The following is a 25,204-nucleotide window of genomic DNA, read 5'->3' as shown; positions in this document are numbered from 1 at the left end:
TACTCATTGAAAATTAAGTTGTAAATGCAGTTTTGCTCATGTGTCTCTCAGACACATGAGAGCAGGCTCAAAGATACAGATCACAGATGTGAAAATTAAAGGCTTAAATGTATACAGATGATTACTTTCTATCCAAATGAGAAATTTTAGAAATAGTTTGCAAAATTATACAGCTGAAACAAGTTGCTGACATATGTATTAACTTGTTAGGATGTACCTTTATTAGGCCTTTTTTTAGTTAATTAAGCAACAAAAGAATAGAAAAATAATGCTCTCCACTCATTGTCTTTTCAAAGAAAGAAACTTAAAACTATTCCACTGTATCAAATGCTAATGAATTACAAGGATTGGCTTTTTATCCCTAAACCCAGGTCATTAAGGTATTGCAGAATGTAAAACCCCCCTCCAAATTTTCAGCAAAACTACCTGTGCTTTGAAGTTCCCACACCAAAATATCTGCAGTGTAAGGGCTATCATATGTACAGCATCTACAATAATAGGATCCTTGGTTTTATGTCTTCCAGTTGCTACTGTAATGAGAATTTATGAGCACAGACTGTTCTTTTTAATCTAACTATTGCCTAATAATGTATGCAAATGCTCTAATAGCAAACTGAAGAAATAAAAAATAGCAGGAAGAATGGGCATTCCAGAAAAAGACACAAACTCACATCACTCTGAAGAATTCTCATTGGAGGCTGCTTTTCCTACTACCTTGTTTCACTCCTACATCCAAAGTCCCTTTATCCACAAAGACTAAGGATTTCACACTTCCAAAGTGGAATTATCTCTTCTTTTAGATGAGAAATATTCTACATATTTTTATGGCAAGACACTAGTAATATTACAGATGATACAGGAGATATAGAGAATAAATGAAGGAAATTACTTAATAGGTACAAAAAGTCAGAATATGTATTCATTTGAAAGAGTTTGGAGACATCAATGAAAAAGGAATTTCATAAATAAACTGAAAGGTAAAGGCAGAGAAATCAAATTCAGGTACTGAGAAGCTGTATGTGGCAACCTGCACATCATCTCACTTGAGCTGACACATCAGAGGATGTGTAACATGGAAAAAATCCCCTTCTCATCCTTACAGAGAGGTTCAAAAGCTTATGTCATCCTGGGGCTGCTTGCAAGCAAAACAGACGAACAGGATGCAAGAGGTCAAGAGGAAGGAGGAAATGAATCAGGAAGGCTGCTGTGCTTTACAGGAGGAAAGGGATGAACAATGCCCATCACCACCATCAGTGCTAAGCCAGCAGCACTCCCATGGACAACGTCTGCTACACAAGACCTAGACAGGCACCCAACAGCTGCCCTGGGGATCTTTAAACACAATAAAAGCAGGCCAGAGATCTACTCCTCCCTCGGCTCCTCAGCCTCCCCCAACAGCTTTAACAGCATCCAAGTGACAATCTTCTTCAGGCAAGAACATTTGTGCACAGTCTCAAAACTGTGCCAAGAAAGAAAAGTCTGCTTTAAATAAAGACAGGCTAATTAGCCTTAGGAAAGAAGCTTTTTCATGATTGTGAAACCATTTGTCTTAGTACCAAAAGGGGTTATTTTTCATTAACTTGTCAATTTTTACAAGTACATCAACAGACACTTTCATCTCTAATGCAATGATATTTTTGACACATAGTATCAGCCACAAGATGTACACCTGTTAAGTGCTGTAAAAACACAGATCAATACAATCCAGCTCTTCCCACTCCTATCCTTAGAAGAAGACAACTCAAAATTTACCTCTGCTTCATTTCCCAACAGGCTACCATTTTCAATAGTTTTACAAAAGGTCTTATAAAGCTTAAATCAGATTTCTGAATGCGTAAAAAATAAGCACACACATTCAGTAAAATCCTTTTTCACCAGGAAAATTCCAGTCTTGGTTTCTTTTAAAGGAGCTTTTGTAGCTGACTGCTAAAATCCTTTCACTGCATCTGACATTTTGATGCAGCAGAAGGAAAGTGACCTGTGCTTGCAGCTTCATATTCTTTTTCCATCTGACTGCATATTTTACACAAAAGTACTTCCTTTTTGTACTTCAACCAGTCAAGCTGATCTTAAAATGCACAAGCCTGAAGGCTAAATCTCCATTATCCAAATTATGCCACCTTTCAGTAACTCACCTTCTTTCTCAGATAACCCAGATTTCTCAACAGGCATTTACACTTGGCATGTCCTGCCCAGTGTAACTCCTTCACCTGCTTTGATAAGCCTCACAACTCATTTCTGATGGCAGGCGCACTTGAGTTCTGAGGATGTGACCACCTGGAAGTCCCTTCCTGGCCAGTGCCCAGGTGAGCAGCACCCAGGGAGTCCTGGAGCAGCAGGGGTGTGTGTGGGGAGAGAACACCCTTCACCCCTGATGCAGCACAGTCCCTAAGTCCTGAGCCTGCACTGACTTAAGCCAAAGGGAGATTTTGCAGGATTTCCATCACTGGTTGTATAAAAGAAAAGCTTTAAAAACAGAAGCTGGAACAATCATATCTTACCTATTGTAGCCCAAATGCTGGACTTGACAGAAACCACAAAGATTCATTACTGTAGCACATACTGAATATAATTCTTGATGACTACTCTAATCAACAAGGACTGAGAAGATAATATGTCCACACAGAAACTACTGCTTAAGAAGTTAAGAAGTGAGGAAGAGATAGCACATTTTTTGAAGAATAACAGAACATTTTAACAGAAACAGGGCTGGAAAACTTATTAACCTGTTCAAAATGTACCATAATGCCAAATTGATATCATGTTAAGAAAATGGGTACCAATGCATAAACAGCCAATTTTATGAAATATCATTAACATATTTTGAGCTATAATAAACTCCTTGGTCTTTGAAAAATACAGTTGTATAATTCACGTATGTTGTACATATAGATTCAACTAATCTAGAAGGCAAACTGTCACAAGCTAACAGAATGCCTTAATCATACAATGATTTTTCTTAAACTCCTAAATTTGTGCTCCTTCCCGCTTGAAAAGAAACAGGAGACTATTCATTGTACAGTCAAGCCTTTTCCACTGTTTTCTTTCCTAAAAAAGAAAATCAGAGATATTCAGGACATTATTTCTTCATGGCCTCGTAAATCATGAGAGAAAATGTTGAAAAATACTTGCAAGACGTATTGCAAAGCATGATCAACAGGGTTTCTCCCCAAGCTAGGGAAGGTGTCAAAAGTAAAGACTTATGCCTGGCGTAGGAAAATGCATTCTAAAATATTTACTTTTTTCAATAATTTATGCGACCTAGAAGAAGGTAACATTCTAAATTACATTCTAGTTATCATTTAGATATATTTCTTCAGATGTATCTTTTGAAATTATCATGAAACAGCAGAGAGCACAGAAAAGAATTGCATGCAGGTGAAATGAAACATTAAAAAAACAAGCAGCAGTACACTGAGGAAAAAAAAAATGAAAGGTAGAATAATGAACTGTAGAAACAATTTCATCTGACAGACAGAAAACCTAATAGATTATGGAAGCAGTGATAACCATGCAAGGACAAAAGGATGGATAGCATTTCAGTATATTGTTTTAATTCAGAATATAAAAACCTAAACAAAGCCAGCAGCATCAAAATAATCTTTCAACTTCAGTAAGTTTAAGACTATAGAAAGAGCTGAACAGTGGTTCTAGAAAGGTCAACATGAAAAGAAATCTACAACCTAATACTAAAAAACAGCAGAGGAGATGGGGAAAAGGCAGACACATCAGTTTGAGAAGTCCTTGAATTTTGCTGAGCTGAAATATAACTGAGAGTAAAATCTGTTACTATGACCAAGGCATGTACAGCTGAAGCTTCTGGGTTTGAATTTACAGGAGCTCCCTGGCTCAAACCCTACCTTTGTCAGGCTTAAAACTGTATACTGAAAATATAACCCACCTTGAAGTGTCCACACTGAACCCAAAGGGAACAGTGACTATGGTCACCAGCTGCATGCCAACCAAGAGGATGAGACTCTTCCAGCACTCCATCCTCCACATCTCCTCCTGGAGGAATTGTGAGCACTGACTCATCACATCAACTTCACACCTCCAAAAGAAAACCACTATCATCAAAAGGATTTCCTAAATCCTTTTGATACACAGACTGCTAAAGGGTCTCAAGGAGCAGTGAAAGACACCATGTTCCAGAGGTGCAGCAGGAGACAGGTAGTCACATACACTATTTCCATTTATGTCACTGCAGAACAACCAAATCTTCAGAAATTCCTACATGGAGCTGCCAAATGTTAAGAAGCTACTATAACAAGCAAAATACCATGAAGTGGTCAGCTCTTTTATTAGTGGCTCTCTCACCACAAAACCCCCACGGTCCCTTCTGCAAGACTGCATCCATATAAATGAGCCAATTTAACTTTTTTATTGTTATGTTGGTTTTTCTGAAACAGACCTCATGGAAAAAACTCAAGTACCTTTGAAGAGAAAGAAGTTGAGAGAACCCTGTGCATGACTAACATCAAACCATAGCTGCCTGAAAATAGACACCAAAGAAGACAGCAATAACACACTAAAGCTATTCAGAATGCTTAATACTTAAGAGATGTTTATTAAAAAGAACACTGAAAATCACCTAGAGATTAAGGATCAATCCTAGAGACAGTTACATGATTCACAGAGTACAATCAGAGAGTGAAGTTTACTTTAAGTGTGTGGAAGAGCATTTATTTCCAAGTTAAAAGTCATGCTTTCAGCAAACTAAATGGGTAGTTTACTACATAGGAAAAAATCTATTTGAAGAGTTTTAATTCAATCATTGAGACCAAATTTTACAGGAAAAGAACTTCTGAATAGAAAGAGTGATTGGTGAGGAGGCAGAACATCAAAGGCAATTACTGCTGTACAGAAAAGGAGTATGATGTGGTGTACTGGTAGTGTTCCTAGTACCATTCCTTATTCATTCATGGCCTTTCAACAAATGTAATATTGTCACTTTTTCCTCGGTGTTAACTGTTGAGGCATCTTTAGCAAATATAAACTTTTTGTCAGTAAAAAAAAAAAAAAAAGGCAAGAAATACAATGAGAGACTACTATAGGCTGTCAGGGAAAATAAATAACTCTTTCAGACAAGGACAGAGTGTTTATTTTTGACAGAAAGACCATCATAAGCCACACCTGCAACTGAACAGTTCCTCTGAATAATGAAAACAATTACTTTGTTACATCCAGCAGTAGAAAGCATGAAGCAATAAACTGAAATCACAATATGAAAGGACATTTGTGAAAATGGTCGACATGAAAATGACGACTCAAAGACGAACATTGTTGGGAAGGAATCTGATGGGAGGGTGCGAATGTTTGCTTTGCAATAAGAATTAAGGCGCTCAGATTAAGCAACTTGAATACAATTAGTGAAAAACTACCTGTAAATGGCCTGTCAGGCTGATAAGCTAAAAAAATGTTAAGCAAGGAAATAGTGCCAGTTGAAGTCAAAGTTGGACAGCTTGGTGGAGACAGATCTATGAGCACCTGATGGCTGCAAGGAAAGGCATAAAACTGTAGAGCCAGTGGTGGTGCTCATTACACATTGCTGTCCACAGCATGGGGCTTCAAACTAGATGATCTTTAATGTCCCTTCCCACCCAAACCATTCTACAATTCTATGTAAACTCGCAGAGCAAAATTTAGCACAGTGATATGAACAGAGTAAAAAAAAAGACTTTTGAGGAAAAAATGATACCATTTACAAAGAACTGAACAGCTGGAAAAGTAATAGTCTGTTAAATGAGAAAGGTGCTGATATGCAATGTGGAATGAAGAGGCTACAAGACTAACAGCTGTAATTAAAACAATGCAAAGAAGACTGGCTGTGGAAAGAAGAAATTTGTACATGTGAAAAGAGGAAGATCTTTTACATTCCAAAATTCATCTATTTAGGAGCTCAGTATACTTTAAAAGAATGGAAAAGTATGCAATGCCTTTCTGTTAAAAACTCATAATAAAAACTATTATGGAGAATCTTCTCAGAATCACAGCCTGTCACCTGCATGCAAGCTGCTGTGTTCCATTAAAAAACATTTCCTAAAAATCAAACCATAACAGAAACATCTGTGCATTGAGGAGGAGAGAAAAAAAAACATTTTTAAAGCACTAAAGAAAAACTCTGAAGCTTCATTATGGTACTAGGAGAGGGAAAAAAATAGCTTGATTCTAGAAACTATATTCCTGACATGGTATCAAATGTCAAATTATTAGGTACACTTTTAAAAATAATTTCTTAAAAGGGGGTCTTGATTCTGTGTTCTATTCCTCTCTGTTATCATGACTGGTCAAGTGGGAGACTTGCCAGGGACTGTCACACATAGCTGTGTGACTGGTTTCTATCCAATGCCTAAGTGACACTGTTCTTCTGTGCTTGGCACAACAGGCACTGAATCTCCATAAATAATTGTTCTGATACCAGACACAGGACTGTAGTGCTGTTCAGTGAGTTTGCCGGGCACAGGGACTGGGCAGATGAAGGATGCTTTTATTTACACACAAAAATCTTTGTCATTGGCCAAGAGCAAAGAGAAAGGAAATACAGATAAAGACCATGACAATTTAATGAGGATTTGTTGCTTTGAGGGGACAAAGCTGGGGCTAACAGACAGTGGTGGTATTACACCATTACAGCAGTGTATATTGTACATCTTTTGGAAATAAAACACGAATATTTGCTCTCCATACCATCAAAACTACCTGTTTTACATACACAGCATGGATTTTATTAATATGTCAGGAAGAAATGGAGGCAAGTAAAAGAGAAAAAAATATATTGCCATCTAAATTAACTTTGAGCAATGAGGAAAATACACAAGAAAAACCTGCTGTCACTCTGCATTTTTATTTACATACAGATATAAATGAATAACAAGGCAGAGTTTCTCCTCCAAGGCTGCTAACCTGCCATTACACAGGGGGGAAAATTGGCTTCCACTCAACTGCTTATGCTATCACATGCACACGAGGATGGAAGTTCATTCTTGCATCCCTCATGCTCTGCAAGCCCCAAGAGGCAGGGAAATTAAAAAAGCTTGGATGACAATACAGTACTCGGAATGGTCTAGCCCTAAGCTTATCTCTGAGTCACATTATGCAAATTGCATCCCTCCTTGCCCTGCTCTTCTACTGACATTGCTGAAGACTGAGAGAAGCCCAGAATATCCATTTGTTCCCCATACAGAAGCTGCAGGATAACTGTTCATTCATCAATGCTGCTGCTCTCCATGCTTGTTGCACTCTTGGCTTTCAACTGCAAATACACCCAAGACTTGGGTACACCATGGGTTTATACAGTGATCAAATGATGTTGTCTTATCTTTCTCTCTTCCTTTCAAAATCCCAACACTGTGCTTTATTTATTGGACTGAGACTGAGTCCATGTTTTCTCAGAACTATCTTTTAACAACAATCTTAGTTGTATTTAAGATTAGTTCTTAGATCAGAGTATTTTTCTGGAGAATAGGCCCATTGTTGCATACCTTAGCTTCATCAATTAACTCAGACCCAGGATAGCTGTAAAATGTATAGCAGCATCTCCATTTCACAACTTCCTGACTTACTTGGAAGTAGTTCAGAAAAAGATGATTTAATTAAAAATGCTGGCAGCAGAAACTATCTCTAACAATAGCTAGGATAATTAAGATTTGGGAAGAAAAGATGAAGCACATGGACATACAAGTCTCTAGTTACATTTATGAACTGTGGAGCCTAAAGACTACATATGAAAGATGGTATTATCTCTCCTGATTAAACGATCCTAAGCTTAAACTACCTGAAGATTTATCTGGGTGTAATTAGTGGCCCCAAAACCTCTTGCATTTCCCCTAAAAAGTCAAATGTGCCAATCTGTTGCTGAGCTACTCAACAAACAGAATCAAGGTATTAATTGTAAACCAGTGTTTTGAACACAGCTATAATAAAATAGATCCCTTACCTTTCCTGTGAGGAAAGTCTATGTGAGTGGGGAACTAAAAATACTCCTTTATATACATGTTTGTGCACATATAACTATCAATGTCAAACTGAACATATTCAAAAGCTTGCACTGTCTTCAAACCATTATTTATTTACCTTTTTTCACTGATGCATTCATTTCATAGGTTAAATTTACCATTTCTACTGCCCAGATTTACCCTTATGAAAGTTATTTCAGCGAGATGGGACAGAGTGGGGGAAGATGTAGAAATGATGTAGAAATGTAGATGTAGAAATTCCTCAAATGCTACAGCACCTCAGTATTTGTTAGGATTCCATTCAAACAAGTCATAAAGGCTTAGAGGAGCTGGCATGCAGGCAGATTTAGTTATGATGGTTTGTCATTCAATAAATAAAGTCGTTATTAAAACAATCTTTGAAGTGGCTTGCAAAAATGTCTATTAGTTTATGTCAGTTATTAAGCAATTTTTCTATCGATATTGGATCACAAAAAATATTGTCTTTTCTAGAAAAAGGCATGAGGGTGAGAAAACAGTTGGAGCAAAAATCAGACTCATTAATAACAAGTCTATAATCACATCATAAAATAAACATGCCAGCTTCAAACAAAGAATTCTCCTGGCTGTTAATCTCTTAAATATTAAATACTAAGCTCACATGAATAATTTGAATAAAACAAAATTACGGACAATAGTAGATCACAATTTTTGTTTAATAGCAGGGCACTTAATTTTCAGGTCATAAAATAACTTTGATTACTGCAGACTCCAAAGATATAAATCAATTCTGAGAACAGCCTCTTATCTTGTCAAGTGCATAAATTCAGTATGAACTTCAGGATCTTAAAATACAAACAAAACATAGTTTGTGGGAAGGAATGTAAAAAAAATTTCAAAAACCAACTAAAATTAAGATTTAAGTGTGCCACTCCTTTTTAAAACGAGGAATATGGAACTTGATAAGACCATCTGCATTTCTTCTATCTCAGCCATTACTTCATCCAATTATCCCACAAAATTACTGGATTTCATTTTAGAATAATTACCTTCTTTAGAAGGTGCCTTTCTGAGTCTGGTTGTCCTAAAAATTTAGGAACTTTTTTCTTTCTATTTCCAGTCCCCAGTTTATTTGCAGCAAATTAAATCTACCCTTCCTTCAGGTAGTAGCATACAGGTGTGGTCTTGATTAAAACCAAACTAACATGTCACAGCTTATAGTATTTTCAGTAAATAGTTCATTCAGGCCTAAAATCTTGTTCCTGCTTGCTGGAGTTAAAAGTTCAGCTCAGGGACTGCACCAGATGTCTGCCCATATCCTTAAAAAGACAACTGACTTGCCTGGTGCTGTCAGGGAAGCCTACAGATGCCTGACACAACACTGGAACTTTAAATATGCAAGAGCCTGCATTCCCTATCCGGGGCAAATGACTTTTACACGGATTTCACAACAGAAGGTATTTGTAAAAGTAAAGATGAGGAAAACTGACAGCTAATAGAGCTGCTCCAAGATCACCTGGTGGACAAAACACATCTAATAACATTTCTTATACTTCCAATTTTTTTTCCCTGAGTATTTTGCCTTTCCCAATGATTTTAAAAACAGAGAAAATGAAGTAATTAATTAAACACAGGAAAAAAATACTCAAGCTTGCAGCCACTGTTCAAGGTTTAGAAGGCTATGGCCTTGGCTAACATTATTTATAACTTCTATGATGCTTTTGACTCTGACCACAATTTTCACATCTACATAAATGCATATAGACACATATACACAAGCTTATATATATTTTCATATGCCCAGGCTTGTGTAAACACAATGTTGCCATTTTTATATAATTTTACTAAGTAACACAAAGCATAGTTACATCATTTCATATATCCAAATGTAACAGATTTTACATGCAGCAATGCAGCCAGCCACGGAAAGGCTCAGCTTGCACTGCACAAAAGTACACTTGTTCCTGCTGCAGAGATGGTTACATCTTATAGTTCAACTTCTTTGATTTTACAGTCAGGATCCCTTTTTCTTTCCCAGAGGTAACCTTAAAAACTTGCTCTCCCAGTTCCCAAAAGACAAACTCACCAAGTTCTTACAGTAATACTTTACTCACCAATGCTGCTCAGAGAACTGCTGCTTTCAGAGTCAGAAGGCATTATGGACAGCACACTGTAAGTAGACCCTAGAATCAGGAAAATAAAAACAGTATTATTTTTTCACCCCCTTTTCCTCTCTCCAAACAAAGCTATGATTCATTTCCTTGGTATTGTAGATGCCAAATAAATGAACTAAAATTATTCAAATTACTAAATTAGCGAGAACACACATCACTGAAACATAAAAATCTAACAGGCTAGAAGTATAATTTGTAAATGAACATTGCACTGTGCACTGGGTAGGAAACCATTTCGGGTAACATGGTAAAAATGAGTTCACCAAAATATTAAATACATCAGTTATTTCAGACAGACTGAAAATACAGAGTTTCATGCCTGTAACAGGAAGATTAGGAGTGATAACTGTGACAATAGCAGCAATCTATTTTGGTTTCTCATGTCTTTACATGTACCAACTCCTAGTTCATTGTGCAACTGATTTGTATTTTTATTCTCAAACTTCATTCAGACTTTAAAATTTCATTTAATTTGTAAGTAAAATTTGCTTATATCCATTTCCAACTTTCAGTATCTGGTCTTAAAAGCAAGGACCCACAAAGCAGCAAGTTTTCTCATGTATTAATAGATCAATAGACAGTGAAGCCTTTCATTTTAGCTATTTTAGAAGTATGCTAGATTTTATTTACTAGAAGAACTAGAAGGACAGGTCCTACTTCAAAACATTAACTAAACAGCTCCACCAGCCCTCACAGACAGGATAAACATGCCATAGTAACGACAGGGAATGATTATGTACAAAAGCCATTAGAAATCCAGATTATTTTCAGCACTCTCCAGGATGCAAGAGCTGTGCTCACAACAGCCAAGCTCTAAGACAGTTTCAATACTTCCAGGAGCTCGCTTTCCTATAGTCCCTCCTTCTTATATTCCAGTATTTCTTCTAGTTTCTTTGAAATAAAGAAATAAAAGCTAAGAAGCAGCAGGAGTAATTGCAGAAAATGGACTGAAGGAAGGAGAGGCTAGAAAATAAGAAAGAAATGAGTTTTTGTCCATCTCTTCTGTTTCTTACTAGAGAAAAGCATGACATCTGTAACTCCTATAGTGTCAGATGAATGAAAGGCAAGATGTGATAAAATAATTCTAATAACACAAGTAATAACAGAAAAATGAATTAAAAAAAGAAGTGAGAAGAATTGCATCTTGAAGTAGACTGTTTCATCTGACAAATCTCTATGAAAAACGATTTTAAATATATTGGTTACAAATAATTCTATTCAATTATAGGGGATGTAATTTTTTTGTTTGTTCAAATTTTTAAACAAACACAAAGAGTATGTCAGCGACACACTGTCACTGTCTGGCTTCAGAAAGAATCTGCTGCACATTTTTGCTTCTCCTTCAGACATTTTCAAATAATAATTTAAGCTGTATTCCTATTTAATTAAAGCTTATTAAAAGCAAAGCAATTTCCACCTTAGTTATATTTAACCTCCTTGCATATTCTAAACTCATATAACTTGCAGTATTTCTCTCAGTCTGGACCTAGACTGATTAGAATCATAAGGAAAGTTGAAAAAGAAAACAAATCAATATATTAAATCTTTATGACAGACAATGTGTACTGAGACTGTATCAAAACTGCGTGGGATTCAGGCACAACAAAATCTTGTGCCAGGAAGTGACATTTAATTACACTCAGCCATTAAAGGCAAAATTGCCCAGCTCCTCTAAAAGATTCCATAGGAGTTCCACGCCTAAAGAAACTTGCAGTGATTGTTAGATGTTTTTGCTTCTAACAGTGAAGAAATAAAGGACTCAAAATCTCATAATCTTAACTGATCTTCTTTTTATTTATCTTCAAGACACTGATCCTCTCTTATTGTCCTGCATTACAAGCCAGAGACAGGACTTAAAATGAGTTAAACATTGCTCTCTCTGGAATGGACAGAAAGGTTTTGTGAAGCTGACTTCATCAATGGAGAAATATGACTCTCCAAAGCAATATTCTTAAAACATTAGCTCATATTTGTAGATGCAAGATCCGGTATGCATGGCATGCTATCAAGAAAATCTACAATTGTGAAGAGGGGAGGAATCATCTGACCCGTTCATAATTCCTCACTTCCAACAACAACAATCTAGTAACATTGTCTGGTTTGGTTTTGTTTTTAAACTACATAGGGTACAAGTTCTTATCTGTAACAAGTGCCACCTTTGTCATCAGCAGCACCGTTAGTAAGCACCAGAAACAACAACCAGAGGTCTCTATATGACTGCCACAAAATTAAAATTCATCTTTAGCTACTGTACTGACACACATCCTTGTATTAAATGCAGACTAAAGTGGCACTGTGCTTGGCATATTTTGGTTGATCAGACATCATTGGTACCTGCAAATGCTCCAAGAATTATTTCCCCACTCATTAGGATGCGTCTTCACATAAAAGAAAACACTCAAAATCATCCCAACAGCAATTTAGATAGAGGTAAAAAAAAAAAAAAAAAAAAAAAGGCACAGGCTACTTTCTTTCTACAACCAAAGGCACTAAGGCACTAGAACACCCTGTTCATTTGTGAGCTGCACGACCACTGTATTCTAATAAATTTGTTGAAAAAACACCCTCCCTCAAAAGAATTTTCCACTTTATTTCCTATTCTTAATCTTTTCTGACTGTCCACCTTGTCAAATTGCATAAGAAAAAATAAGATCAGAACACTAAATTCAGTAAGAAGCCATAAATACTTTCTTAGATAAATGCTGAAAGTGCTTCACACCTAGATCACATGCCTTTCACCACTCTTTCCCAAGTAGTTGACTTTAATATTTTTCTGCTAGTATTCACTATGCATACTGAAATCCCCCAGCGGTAAAACTTGTTACATTTGATTTCAATTCACCAACTTATAACAATTGCTGACACGTTCCTAAAGTTCAAAATTACACCTTGAAATGACAGGATTCTGAGAAACGCAGTAGAACCTACACCTACTTTAAAATATAAACAAGAAAAAGCCCCAAACCCAACAACTACATGAACAAAAAACCCAAACCAATCAAACAAGAAAAAAGCCAAAAAGCACAAGCAAACCAAAAGCCAAACATATCTTTCACAGATACACATTCACACGGAGAGGGAAAACACATAACCATCCTGTCTTTGCATGGCAGACTTGCTTTCTCTTTTACTCATCCAGACATAAGCTTTGGATCAGTCCCCAGTGGTATTAAACAGCTTTGGCAGAGCACAGGGATTTAGAAACTGCTACAGTATATACTTGAGAACCTTAAGAATCTCATTTCCTTCTATTTTCAACAACTACAGCAAGTCAAATTTCTTTAAGTTATTACTGTCTTCATTAATCAGATTATAGGAAGGCCACTTAAGAACTCACAAATTCAGGAAAGGAACTTGTTGCTTAAGTGTGGAAGTCACCTCCAGGAACAACAAAGAACTGTGTTCCAGTTTGCCTTCATCTTTCACACAACAGCCACACGGAAAGAGTGACATGTATTTTCCTTGCTAAGAAAGACAATGATGGAGGAAAGAGGAAAAAAAAATCCAGAGAAGAGTCACATGCCCTAGGAAGGCAGCAATGGTCTAAATCAGCAATACCTCATCAGCAGTACCAAATCAAGACTGGTGGAACAAGTCACACAAAATTAAAACAGAACATTTCTCTCTTCTGTCTTTCTAACTTCTGAATTGTGAAACACCACATAACACTGGACATCACCTGCTTGTCAAGGAGAAACTAAAAACAGCCAAGTCAGCTAACCTCCAAATAATGACTCCAAAACAAGCTTGCACTTGGCACCTTCTGTAAGAAAGTAGTACAAAGGATCAAACATTATATCTTCTGGGATATTATTGAATGACTTGTGAGAAAAAATACAGTATTCAGATTAAGAGAGATAAACTGTTAATTCCCAGTACTACATAGCAACTTCTCAACCTCCTCCATACAAATACAAATATGCAGACTCTGCTCATAGCTCTAAAGCACAGTGCATGCAAGGGGACTGGAGTGGCAAAAGAAGGGATAGGGACTCACCTTCACAAAATTCATTGTACATATGCTTTCAATCCTCTAATTATTTTCCCCCCTCTTATGTATAATTCAACTCAAAGGTGGCTATTTCATCTTCCAAACTTCATTATATGAACTAAACTGTGTTGCAATAGCTCCTCTCTCAGATAAACACCCTCAGCACAGGGCCAGAGACAAGTATACTGGACCTGCTTCAGTGTGTGAAGAACAAGGGGTTTATTCAAGGAGCAGGAGGTGTTTTATCTCAGCAGATGGGGAGTGCTCATATCTTGGCTGCACAGCTCTTGGTAGGTCATCCATGTTTAGGGACTGCATTTAGATCTGCAGTCATTTATGCATTTAGATATGCAGATCATTCATGGCTGACTACTAAATTAAGCATGTTTTCTAACTAGGAATACTTAGCTTATTGTAGGACTGAGACTGGAAGCAGCCTTTACCTGTGCAAATTTCTTTTGCTACTTCTCTGTGTTAAGGATGAGGTTAAACAACCCTCCATGCTCCTCAGATGAAAATTTCCATTGTTACTTAAATTCTGCTCCTCCTCCCACCTCCCTTTGCAGTGTAGTGACTGCCAGCTGATTCAACTTATTGTCAGCAGATGATCTTTCTGATGGAAATCCAATGTACTGGATGAGAGGGCAGCACAACAAACATTGCTTTATCCACATCCCCATGCACCAAACCAAACTGACATTGGCAGGACTCCGGCGTGCTGGGGGGGAGAAGTTTGATTACAACTGGAAATGAGCCAGAATTCAATGTTCCCTTTGCCTTTACAACAACAAAACTGTCCAAGGAACTCAAGACCACACGGATCTGCCATGCTCTGTCTCTGAAGATATGCTTTCCTTGGCAGCCTGTGCAGCCAGGTTTGTCACAAACCACAAGACGTGGTCACCGCTTGCAAAAGTTGTGTGACATTCAGACACTAAATTCTCATCTCACACAAAACCTTCAATTGCAAATTTGCTTCCATCTGCACCACACTTATTACAGATGTTTCACATTCATTTACCTTGAAGAATATGAGCAACTCCAAGAACAAAGGTACAAACTTAGCAGTAACGGTCAAATAAAAGTAGATGCCATCTTGCCAAAAGTTTGCTATTTCTTCCTTGTCTGCTTTTAGCACAGCTTTGTTATTTATTCTATATATCTATTTTTAGTACAGCAGGAAAACTAAATGAACATGAAATGGCTTTTTAAATAATTAAGCAGCTAAAAAAAAAAAATCACTTTTTTTTTTATTTCCCAGATATCTCAGTCAGTAACAGTTTTACAGAAATAGTGAGGGTCAAAAAAGTTTATTTTCCTTCTCAATAGAAAAAACTTCTTATAACAAGCTATTAATTAAATATTTAGATATTAATACTAAAAGAGCCATTTGGGAAAACATAGATGCTTTCTTGTTTAAGTCAATCTTGAATTCTAAGTGGTTAAAAACACACTCTTGTTAAGGACAGAACACTCCACACATGAGAAAGGACTGGGGCACCTTTCTTAGAAAGATTTAGTAGAATGAACGTAAAATCAGATTTAAGTGATAATTACGATTTAATATGATAATTTATGTTAAGGCCTAGATTCAAAAAATTAAGTAACCTGCCAGAGGCCAGAGACATCAGTAAAGATGTCCTGAATTCAGTTCCTAGTTGTCAGTACAGCACTGGGTCTTCAGCTATTAAAAGCAATGCTAGACAAGTACCCGTAAAATTCCTATTTTCTTAGCAACATCTGAACAAGAGAAATATTTACTTTTATAGGCTCATGTGCAATAGGCAGAGAAAAGAATAACTGATTATGGATTCTTCAACCTCAGTATTTAGTACAGATGGGAAAAATCCGCATTTAAAACCAAATTTTAGAAAAAAAACAGTGCGGGTATGTGAAACATTGTCCCATATTTCAGCTCATGTAGATGGCACAGGTTATACAGCTCATTATCAATGCAGCAGTGTTCTAAAACATCATGTGGCATTACAGCTGACTAAATTATCAAACAACTACAGATATTTTTATGGATTTTTTTAACACAGATGCTTTAACAATTCCCATTAACGTGCTCCAAAGAATACCTTGGTAAAAAGACAAAGTATCAATTTTTTCTTCCTTCTAGCTATCAGGAACATTTCAGTTGTTTGCTGGATTATGTATGATAAGTCAGAGATAAAAAATAAAGAAAAAATGATAAAACAAAAAAAGGCTTTTTTACCCTCTCCTAATACTATCTACCTTTTCTAAACTCACCTAAGTACAATTTCATCTTATAAAGCTATCTATCTTCTCTGAATATCCTAATTGCTACAACCCTAACACATGGGCCAAGTTTCTTTTTCTAACAAGAACCAGAACAAAGTAGTTGGAACACTCCTCTCAGAAAGCAGCCCATTACTACTGAAGAAGCAGGGCAGCAACTGATTGAAGAAGTTACTTCCACAATACCTCCTCGTTCCAGCCTGCTCTGGAATCCCCATTTTGCTACAAGTTACAAACCAGTTCACATCTACAGCTCTCAGGACTGCAGGAGATGTATCAACACAACCAGTCAAATTGGGACAATGTGGGAGTCACTACTGAACCTGCCTCCTTTGAAATTAGAGCCATGCTGGGAGATTTGACTTTTCCAAATAATGCATCTCTCAAAAACGTTGTTTATGTTACTTGATGTGAAATCTGGCATGATGCTCAAGAAACTTCCTTGCAACCTTGAAAGGAGATACATACTCCCTAACTAATCCCTTAAAAAATGAACTCTCCTTATATTGCTCTTCACAGCATGCTGCAATATTCAACTCCCACCCAGAAAAAAAAGGGGAAAAAATGTCTCAAGATGGTTTCATTAAGGTATGTTACAGCAGGGTTTTAAACTCAACTTTTTTGTGTTAAAATGGAAAAAACTACACACACTTTCATACAGAAGAGCATTCATATCCAAGCTTCTTCTGTCTCTGTTTACAGCAGTTCTAATTTAAAATGCTAAGAGAAAAGATATATATAAGCTAAAAAATTTAATTTCAAGATTCTTGTCACCCTGGCAAGTTAATTTTATTCCTCAACATTCAACTTCATTTAAGATAGCAAAAGTAAGGAAGAACAAAAAACTGCTGCTTTTCCCCCTCCTCGTGCTGTAGATCAGGAAATCCTACTGCCAGCAGTAATTCTATATTAAATATATATATATTTCTTCTATAGACACACAGTACAAGAGTCTGCTCAATAAAAGAGATGTCAGTCCTTGTCACCCACAGACTTGAGGCCCAAGTCCTTTTCAGGATATCTGCAATTACAGGAAGGTCATCAGAACTGTGTGAATGCTACTTGCACACACCAAGTACCACAGACAAAGGAAATGTCGAATCCACGGCCAAGTGACCAAGACCCCTCTCTAAACCCACATTAAACAGATTGGAGCAATCATTCATTGTGCATCTATAAAGGATCTTTCCAGAAATGTATCAGTTTTCACAAAGCTAATAGCTTAACCAGACGACTCTTGAAAGTTCCAAGCACTGCTACGACCTCAGAAGGGGCAAAGAAATTAAAATTATCAATTAAGAATATATTTGGTCCACAGACTGTACTTTTTCAGAAGACAAACACACAGATGTAAAAAAAACCAAACAAACAAACCTACACCTATGCTCTCATTCAAACAACACAATGAAGTATGTCCTTAACTGCTCTCCTGTATTGAGTGTTTATTACAGGAGTCTATTACTTATGACCTATTTACAAAAATAGTTTGTTGCAGAAATCCCCAGGTATGAACTTCATGTCCCTTCTGGTTGCAGCTGCAGCACCCACAACAACTTCTCATGCCTCACTGGAGGTAACCTTCAGCTGTGAGGGGGCAGCAACAGCCCCATAACCTCATCCACTGGCACAGCTTGTGTGTGAGCAGAGCTCTCCCGGACACACACAGGGAATACACAGAAAAATAGTGCTTATGCTTCCTAAAGGCAAAAGTAACACATGTAACTAAAAGGAACAAACAGCCATCTTCCCCCAAGCAGCAGAGCGCTCATGCATACAAATGCTCCTCTACCTGGGAGCTAAGAGCCGAGAGTGCTGGGGAAAAGGGAACTCATCTGGAAGCAATGATAGCTCGAATTCCCACTTTTTGCCTCTTCTCTGGAGGACGGAGTGCTGCTACTTGTCCTTCTCTCTCGGTCATGGCAGGACAAGGAGGAGTCAATGTTCTCAGCCTCTGCTGTGGCTTCAAAGAGAGGGGAGGCAGCCACACGGTGCTCTGCAATGCTGAAGGAGTTTCCTTGCTTAGACATAGATATTCCTAGTGGCTTCTTCTTCTGGCTTCTTAATGACAAGACCCTGTTTGGACACTAAATCCATTTGAATGTCTAGAGAGGATTTTTCCTACATAGCAGGGGTATAGTGCTAGATGGGCCTTTTAGCTTTTTTGCAGTTATTATTTTGGGAGAAAGCAACTGTAACTGCTCTAAGTGTAGCAAGTCACCCAGTGGCCAATGACTTACTTAGGAGCTTTTAAACCTATAGCTCTGGGTTACCGGGAAAGCAGTTGCAGAGAGCTCACAAGGAATAGGTGGGAACTTACAGGAGGTCCTAGTGACAGGCAGGCAGATCTTACTAAGGGGAGGATTTTTAGAACCCAAATTTTCACCGTAAGAGCAACTGTAAGGGTGCAGGGGAGAAAGGGGGGCCAATGCCTGCAATACAGGAAATATCAATTCTGGAAAAAGTTCTAAAGCTTAATGCACTGACAGTGTACTGATAAAAGCCTGAAATCACACTCTGACAGGAAGCAGTAGCATTAGCATTACATGACAGCACACACTGAGCTATATGGAGTGCAGCCGACTTCCTTGGAGTCTGTGGAAGAGACACAGGCTAAAAATTCAGCAAATGCACTTGATGTACAGCATTCTACTCCAAATGCAAATATAATGCCCTAGTCCACTCAGACAGTGACAGGAGAGAAGAAGAAAGAAAGAAAACAAGAGAGTACAACACAAAAGCAGTAGAACGGCATATCGGACAGCAGAAGTCAGAGCTGTTGAGGGGAGAGAGGCCTCCTACCCAAGAGGGGTGACTAAGACAATAAACAAGTCAAGGCTTGTCCTGACTGGGAAGTCACCTGCCTGTCAGAAAGGTCTGGTTTCTCCTTAACCACCTCTCATCTTCATTTTGGAGCAGGGGAGCAAATGAAGACGCTGCCTCCTCATCAGCATCACTTGCCAGGCATGAAGATTGAGTGGGGACAATTTTAACATTCAGGTTCACCTGACAGCAGCACAAACCTAAATAAACATGCCAGATGGTTGGGCGTAGCAGACTGCAACACTTTGCAGCCTCTTTATTTAACCAAATCAACATCCACATTTCACTGATTCCACAGCAGCAACAGAAGAGGCAGTAAATATTGTGTCTCCAAAGGTAGCCTTGAACAGGCTCTGCTGTGCAGGCTTCATGGCTGGCTTGGACACCTCTTCAGAATACTGGCTTTCTTTACATCTTTTTCTTGAACAGGTTCTGCAGATATTGGGGATTTTCCTAAAAGAGATGGTGTCAATAAAACCAGCTGCTATGAGGGTCAAGTGTTCCATTGTTCTTCCCATTTCAACAATAGCTATAATGATGTCAAGGGTGTGAAGAGGAGAGAAAAAACATGAGGAGAATGGTCATGGGTTTAAGAAAAAAAGGTAAACATTCATTGCATCCGTTGCTTTTCTCACATACACAGTTTCCAGCAAGAAATACTGACATACAGTTAAACACTGACTAAATTGTAATCAAAACAAAGTCCTATAAACTAAGAAAAGGTTTCCCTCTAAACAAAACCCACCAAAAGCCTGAAGTGGGATGAATTACAGTGCTACTGCACTCATGACCACCAAATATTTGAAAGACATTACAACAAAGACCAAATTCAAGTATTCTGTAACATGAAAAACTGCTTAGGAAATGACAAGGAAGACAGGTTGAGAAGGATCATTGTTTACCACAGCATTAAAATCTCCCATCATGAATTACAGCCATCTTTGATACTGCAACTCTTCTCTACAAGACATTTTCACCACATTTTTCTTTATTCTCTCATAGTCCTGCTGCTGTTACAGAGATATTCTCCACTGCCATTAGATAAGTCAAGAATATTCCAGATATTTAAATTACAAACAAGTAGATTACATTCAATCATAATTTTTCCACATCCATCTGTTCTTAAGTTGCCTGTGTGATTTTAATGTTAAGAATACAAAGTAAAAAAAAAAAAAAAAATAAAGGAAGTCTAATTGTGAAACTGAAGTATGTAAAAGCAAACAGATGATTGGAGCTCAGCTTAACATCTCTATCTTTCCTAAGAGCACTATAAACCACAAATTCCTCATGGGAAATACAACATCTTCTCTCCCTTTGGATAATATCTTCCAAAAATCGACATTTTGAGTACATTAGAAGATATATCAAAACCAACCGTGCATATTAGTTTGGATCCATTAGAAAGTAGTTCACATTTCAAGATCCACAATGCAACAAATCCCAAAAGGGTTTTAATTTGTACAAAAGCATATAACTAACTCTTTTCTTTCACAAATAACATCACAGGAAAACTTCAAAGGAAATTTAAATTCTTCAGCTTAAAAGAGGATTGATAGCACGTAGCTCTTTAAATTGTTGCTTTCCCTTCCTGTGCTACCCTTTATCCTGATGGGAAAATAAATCCTGCTACTTTTCACTTAAGGGCTAAATTTGCTTTTTAATTAGAGATGTTTGTGCTGATTCTGTTTTATTTAAAATACAGAGATCCTTCCAGAAATACTTAATAAATCAGTACTTTAAAAAAAATGCACAGAATTACAATAACTGAAATAAGTGAGGGAAAAGAAATCCAAGCCACTGCAGAAATTCCGAAAGTAAAAAAAAAAAAAAAAAAAACAAAAACAAAAACAAAAAAACCCAACCAAATAAAAAAAGCCAAACACCTAACAACTTGTTTCCAGCCAGAGGAAATATTTACAACTTCACAGACTTTCACAGAGGTCCAGACTTTTTTGATCCAGAGCCAAGTCAGATTGCCTACATGCTATCTTCAGTACAAGGAGAATGGGATGAACCAGAAACATTTAATCCCATGAGCACTCTTCTTTTTTGGCATGTTCTCTGTATGTATCCACTTACATATCCTGACAGGTAAGAGTTTGAGGTTGGCCATATTTATTTATCTTCCAGCTTCATAAGGCATGCTTTTCTCCATTCTCTAGACAGATTACACAGGGAAGGGTCTCAATGCACAAATGTACATTAACACTTGAGAAAACAAACAAATAAAACCCCACACAAACCCTCTTCACCCACCCAAAGAGAGTTCCTGTCTCAGACCCCTGCACCATTAACAAGTCCAAGCATCAGAGACCTATAATATAATAAGCAATACAATGAAGTGGTTACCTTCAGGTAGGCTAAGAGGAAAAAAAAAATAAAGCTGGTGACTGGCTACCAGCTCCATGTACATAAAACCTAAGAGCTGATCGATATTTGCAACTATCCAAGACCCTGGGCAGAAACACCCTTCCGGGCATACAAGAAAACCTTTACAATTCAAAAGCGAGCTCTGTTCGTATATAAGAACATCTGGAACCTGTTCATTCTACATCGAGAAGTTTGCTCATCAAAAAGCACAACTTTGAGTGCTTTTTGGTGATGCCATCAAACAGCAATTATGACATGTAGAGAGAAGCCATCAGGAAAGTTTTGAAAAATTAAACCCTGAATATTTGAGCTACCATGGCCCTTTGAAGAGATAAGAAACACCCCTTTAGTAAAAACCTGCATCAGGGAAGTGTGCTGTTTTGAACAAGTCAGAACAAGCCCTGCCTGGTTACAGAACTTAACTCCCGCCTGCCACTTTTAGGCTGAACCCCTGTAATCATTCCTAGAAGTGCAAATACTAACCATTACTATTAATCACTTGACATTTGGGCACAGCAGATCAGCATTATCTGGTTTTCAAGGCAGGATGATTCTAGTCACAACTCAAGTGTTTTTAAAATGTCACCTCCCCGGTTCCTCAGCTCAAGCAAAAAAGGACAAGCATTTGCACAGATTAAATGATCACTCACTGATTCATGTCTGCATGGCAAGCAGTGCTCTCTGGCCAGAATCCATCAGAAACAAAGTGTTGGTGGATTGGGAATTGAGATACTTTGTCACATACAGAAACACAACTGCACATTTATCACCTACACAAATTAAGAGCAGATACAAATAAAAGCAATATCCAGCAAATAAACAGCAGTGATAAAGGACAGCTAAAGAGAAAACAAAATTATTCAAAGAAATTGTAGAGATAAACATTCAAACTGAAAAACTATACACAAAACAAACATTATGTTTTACTGACACATCTGGTGAGGCACTGGAATTTGCTTTGTGTTTTCAAAAGTACAGTGCATCTTCCAAAGAATTCCCCTTCTAGTGGATGTGGAAATAAAAACAACTACTAGAACGAGTAGGAACAGGATAAGGAAATCCACACTGGCACCAGCAAAGTTATTCTTGGTCCATTAGGACAATGGAAAGCAACAATCACACTCCATGTTTCCCCTATTAGTAGAAATGAGAGCCCTAAGGAACCTGCTGACCCCTGTACTATTCTCATCCCTCCAAAGTGAAGGCGTATTCTGTCTCCTCCTTCCATCTCACTGCAGAAACCGATCTCTCCTAGCTCTTCATCATCATCTTTCATGGCTTTCTGAGACACTGTTTATCTTCTTACTGAAGCCAACCTCTATCATTTTTCTACTTTTAATTTTTTGTTTCTCTTAGCACAAAAAGGGAAAGAATTTTCATTACTGTGGGGAGAGGGAGCTCTTATGATTTGTATTTTTGGAGAAGAAAAGCTGTATTCTGAAAGCAAACAAAACAGCTTTTATAGGACCAGAAACACCCTGCCATGGCCTTGGCTTCAAACACACATATGATAATTTTTCAAAACACCCAGCATCTCATCAGATCCCTGTTTCCTAGCCAGAAATCTAGTATTATATTTTGAAAACCAGAAATCATGCCCTATCTTCTACTTTTCAAGAAATGAGGTAAGGAAAACACTTCCACACTTCTGGTTTGTTTGTTTTCTTTTTGTAATATATAACTCTGTATCCAGAGGATGTATGTTCATTAAGTGGAAAAACTGAAATCTAAACTGGCAACAATAGGCAGCACAAAGACAGGTGGATTGCCTATTTAATTCAATGTACCACGGTGGTTTTTCTGTGTTATGAATTAAACAAACAAATGTCAATTAGAACAAATAACAATTTTCTGTTGCAAACCTTAGCACAGAATAGTAAAGTGGCTTGATTAATTTATTTAAAACTAAATTTTAAAAGAAAATGAAGAGTGTCACTGTCACAGATGCAAGATTATGTTTAGATTTACCTCCCCAAAACTATGAACTGTTAAAAAAAAAAGTCAACCTCTATACCTGAGGTCAAGATCTACAGTATCTTATGCCAAGTGCTGTAGCCTCCATTTATAAGAGCATGAATATAGATCTAGTGATGACTGAAAGCATTATTACTGGTTTTAAAATTTCAGATTAAAATTTGTGAAAACACACTATGTCCATAGGCTATACATGTAATGTTCTTCCCACAAACAATGAAAATATAGAAGAAAGGTAACAGATGGGTTTTGACAGCCAGAAGTTTTAGCCAGCAATGTTCAACATGAAAAGAAGTCAACCTTAACAACTGTGTAAATTACTGTGTATTTTTCCCAAAATTAATGGGAAGCAGAAAGCTTTCTGAGAAAGAGAATCACTCATAGTAGCTCAGTCTGTTCTCTAGTGGTTATCCATAAACCACTGCATTTTAGTGAGTGACACAGGCATAAAAAAAGAGGATAAAAAAAGAACAGGGAATAGGATATTTGCAATACTACATGCTAATTAACAGCAGGAATAGGTCTGGAGAAAATGCTGTGGTGTGGAAGGAGTGTTCACCTTTGGAGGAGTAATACCAATGTTAACAACATTCTTGAGTGTTTCGCTCCCTATGCCAAATTCCAGGGCACTGAAGGAACCTCCTGTGTCCCTGTGAACAGAAGGTCTAAGCACAGATGGCATGAAGCGAAAATAATGCAAAGAACAAGGGCAGGCGGGGTAAAGTCGGGAAGTTTTCTCGACTGCACTCTGAACGGTGTTGTGGCATAAGAGCTCTCCTGCCACTGTGACCACTGATCTCATTGTGACAGCTCAGCCTGAAACACAGCTCCCAACTTCACACTTCCACACGAAGCACGTATAGCGTAAGAAAAAATCCAGAAACCAAATCACAGTCATGTAAGGCATGATAAATCTTAAATGGTTGACACCTTTTTCATGTAGTTTGGTATTAAGCTCAATTATGTTAACACCTAGACAATAAAACACCAATTTGAAAACCAAAAATTAATGTTAGCACATTGATTTTTTTCTACTAAAAAACTTCCAGCAAGAAGAAAGCAAAAAAATATCCTGGATAGAAGAGCCTATAGTTGCAATGTAGCATGCATATGTTCTCTATGGGTCTAGTCAAGCAACATTAAAGCTCTAACAGCATGTTTTGAGAGGAATAAAATTCATGACCCAGAAGCCCTAAAGAACAAACCACAACTTTTGTTTTAAAACGTCCTGTTGCCTCTGTGTTTAGTTGTGAACAGCAGAAAATCTGTCAGCATGGCTTGTACACACAAAGAAAACTGGAATGATACAACCCAGTCTTGTTACCAAGACAGAAGCTCCAGTATGGCAGTATTGTGGTGGTTAAAAAGGCAGGCCAATAAAATTCTGCTTATTGTCTGAATTGAAGTATTACAGAGGAATGTTGCAAAAATTTTCTAAGAAGGATATTTAAGAGTGCTTTTAAATTGCTGGACAAAAGGACGAAGTTGAGAACCTGGAGAAATCTGATCTCCAACTGGAGCCAATGTTCATTTGTCTCGATAATCCTGCTTCTGCTCAAACAACAAATGCTGTAATGTGAAACATAGCAAGAGCAAAATTTACTTCCCATATAAATTGTATGTCTCACATAAATTAAGTTCTATGTCAGTGAAGCAAACAGTAAAGGCATATTATCCCT

At 37.4% G+C, this 25,204-nt stretch overlaps 1 protein-coding gene across 5 annotated transcripts in view; it reads right to left on the bottom strand.

The window, feature by feature from the left end:
• The window catches only part of DLG5 (discs large MAGUK scaffold protein 5), a 96,555-nt gene that overhangs the window by 51,013 nt on the left and 20,338 nt on the right, over window positions 1–25,204 (bottom strand). For all 5 annotated transcript variants that reach the window (XM_088168909.1, XM_088168911.1, XM_014886686.2 and 2 more), the window contains exon 2: window positions 10,049–10,117. In XM_088168909.1, the coding sequence (XP_088025035.1) occupies window positions 10,049–10,117 (69 nt within the window). The remainder of the gene's footprint in view (window positions 1–10,048; window positions 10,118–25,204) is intronic.

This window comes from Sturnus vulgaris, chromosome 8 (genome assembly GCF_052056855.1).
Source record: "Sturnus vulgaris isolate bStuVul1 chromosome 8, bStuVul1.hap1, whole genome shotgun sequence".
NCBI lineage: Eukaryota > Metazoa > Chordata > Aves > Passeriformes > Sturnidae > Sturnus > Sturnus vulgaris.
This window is presented reverse-complemented; position numbering and strand designations above follow the sequence as displayed.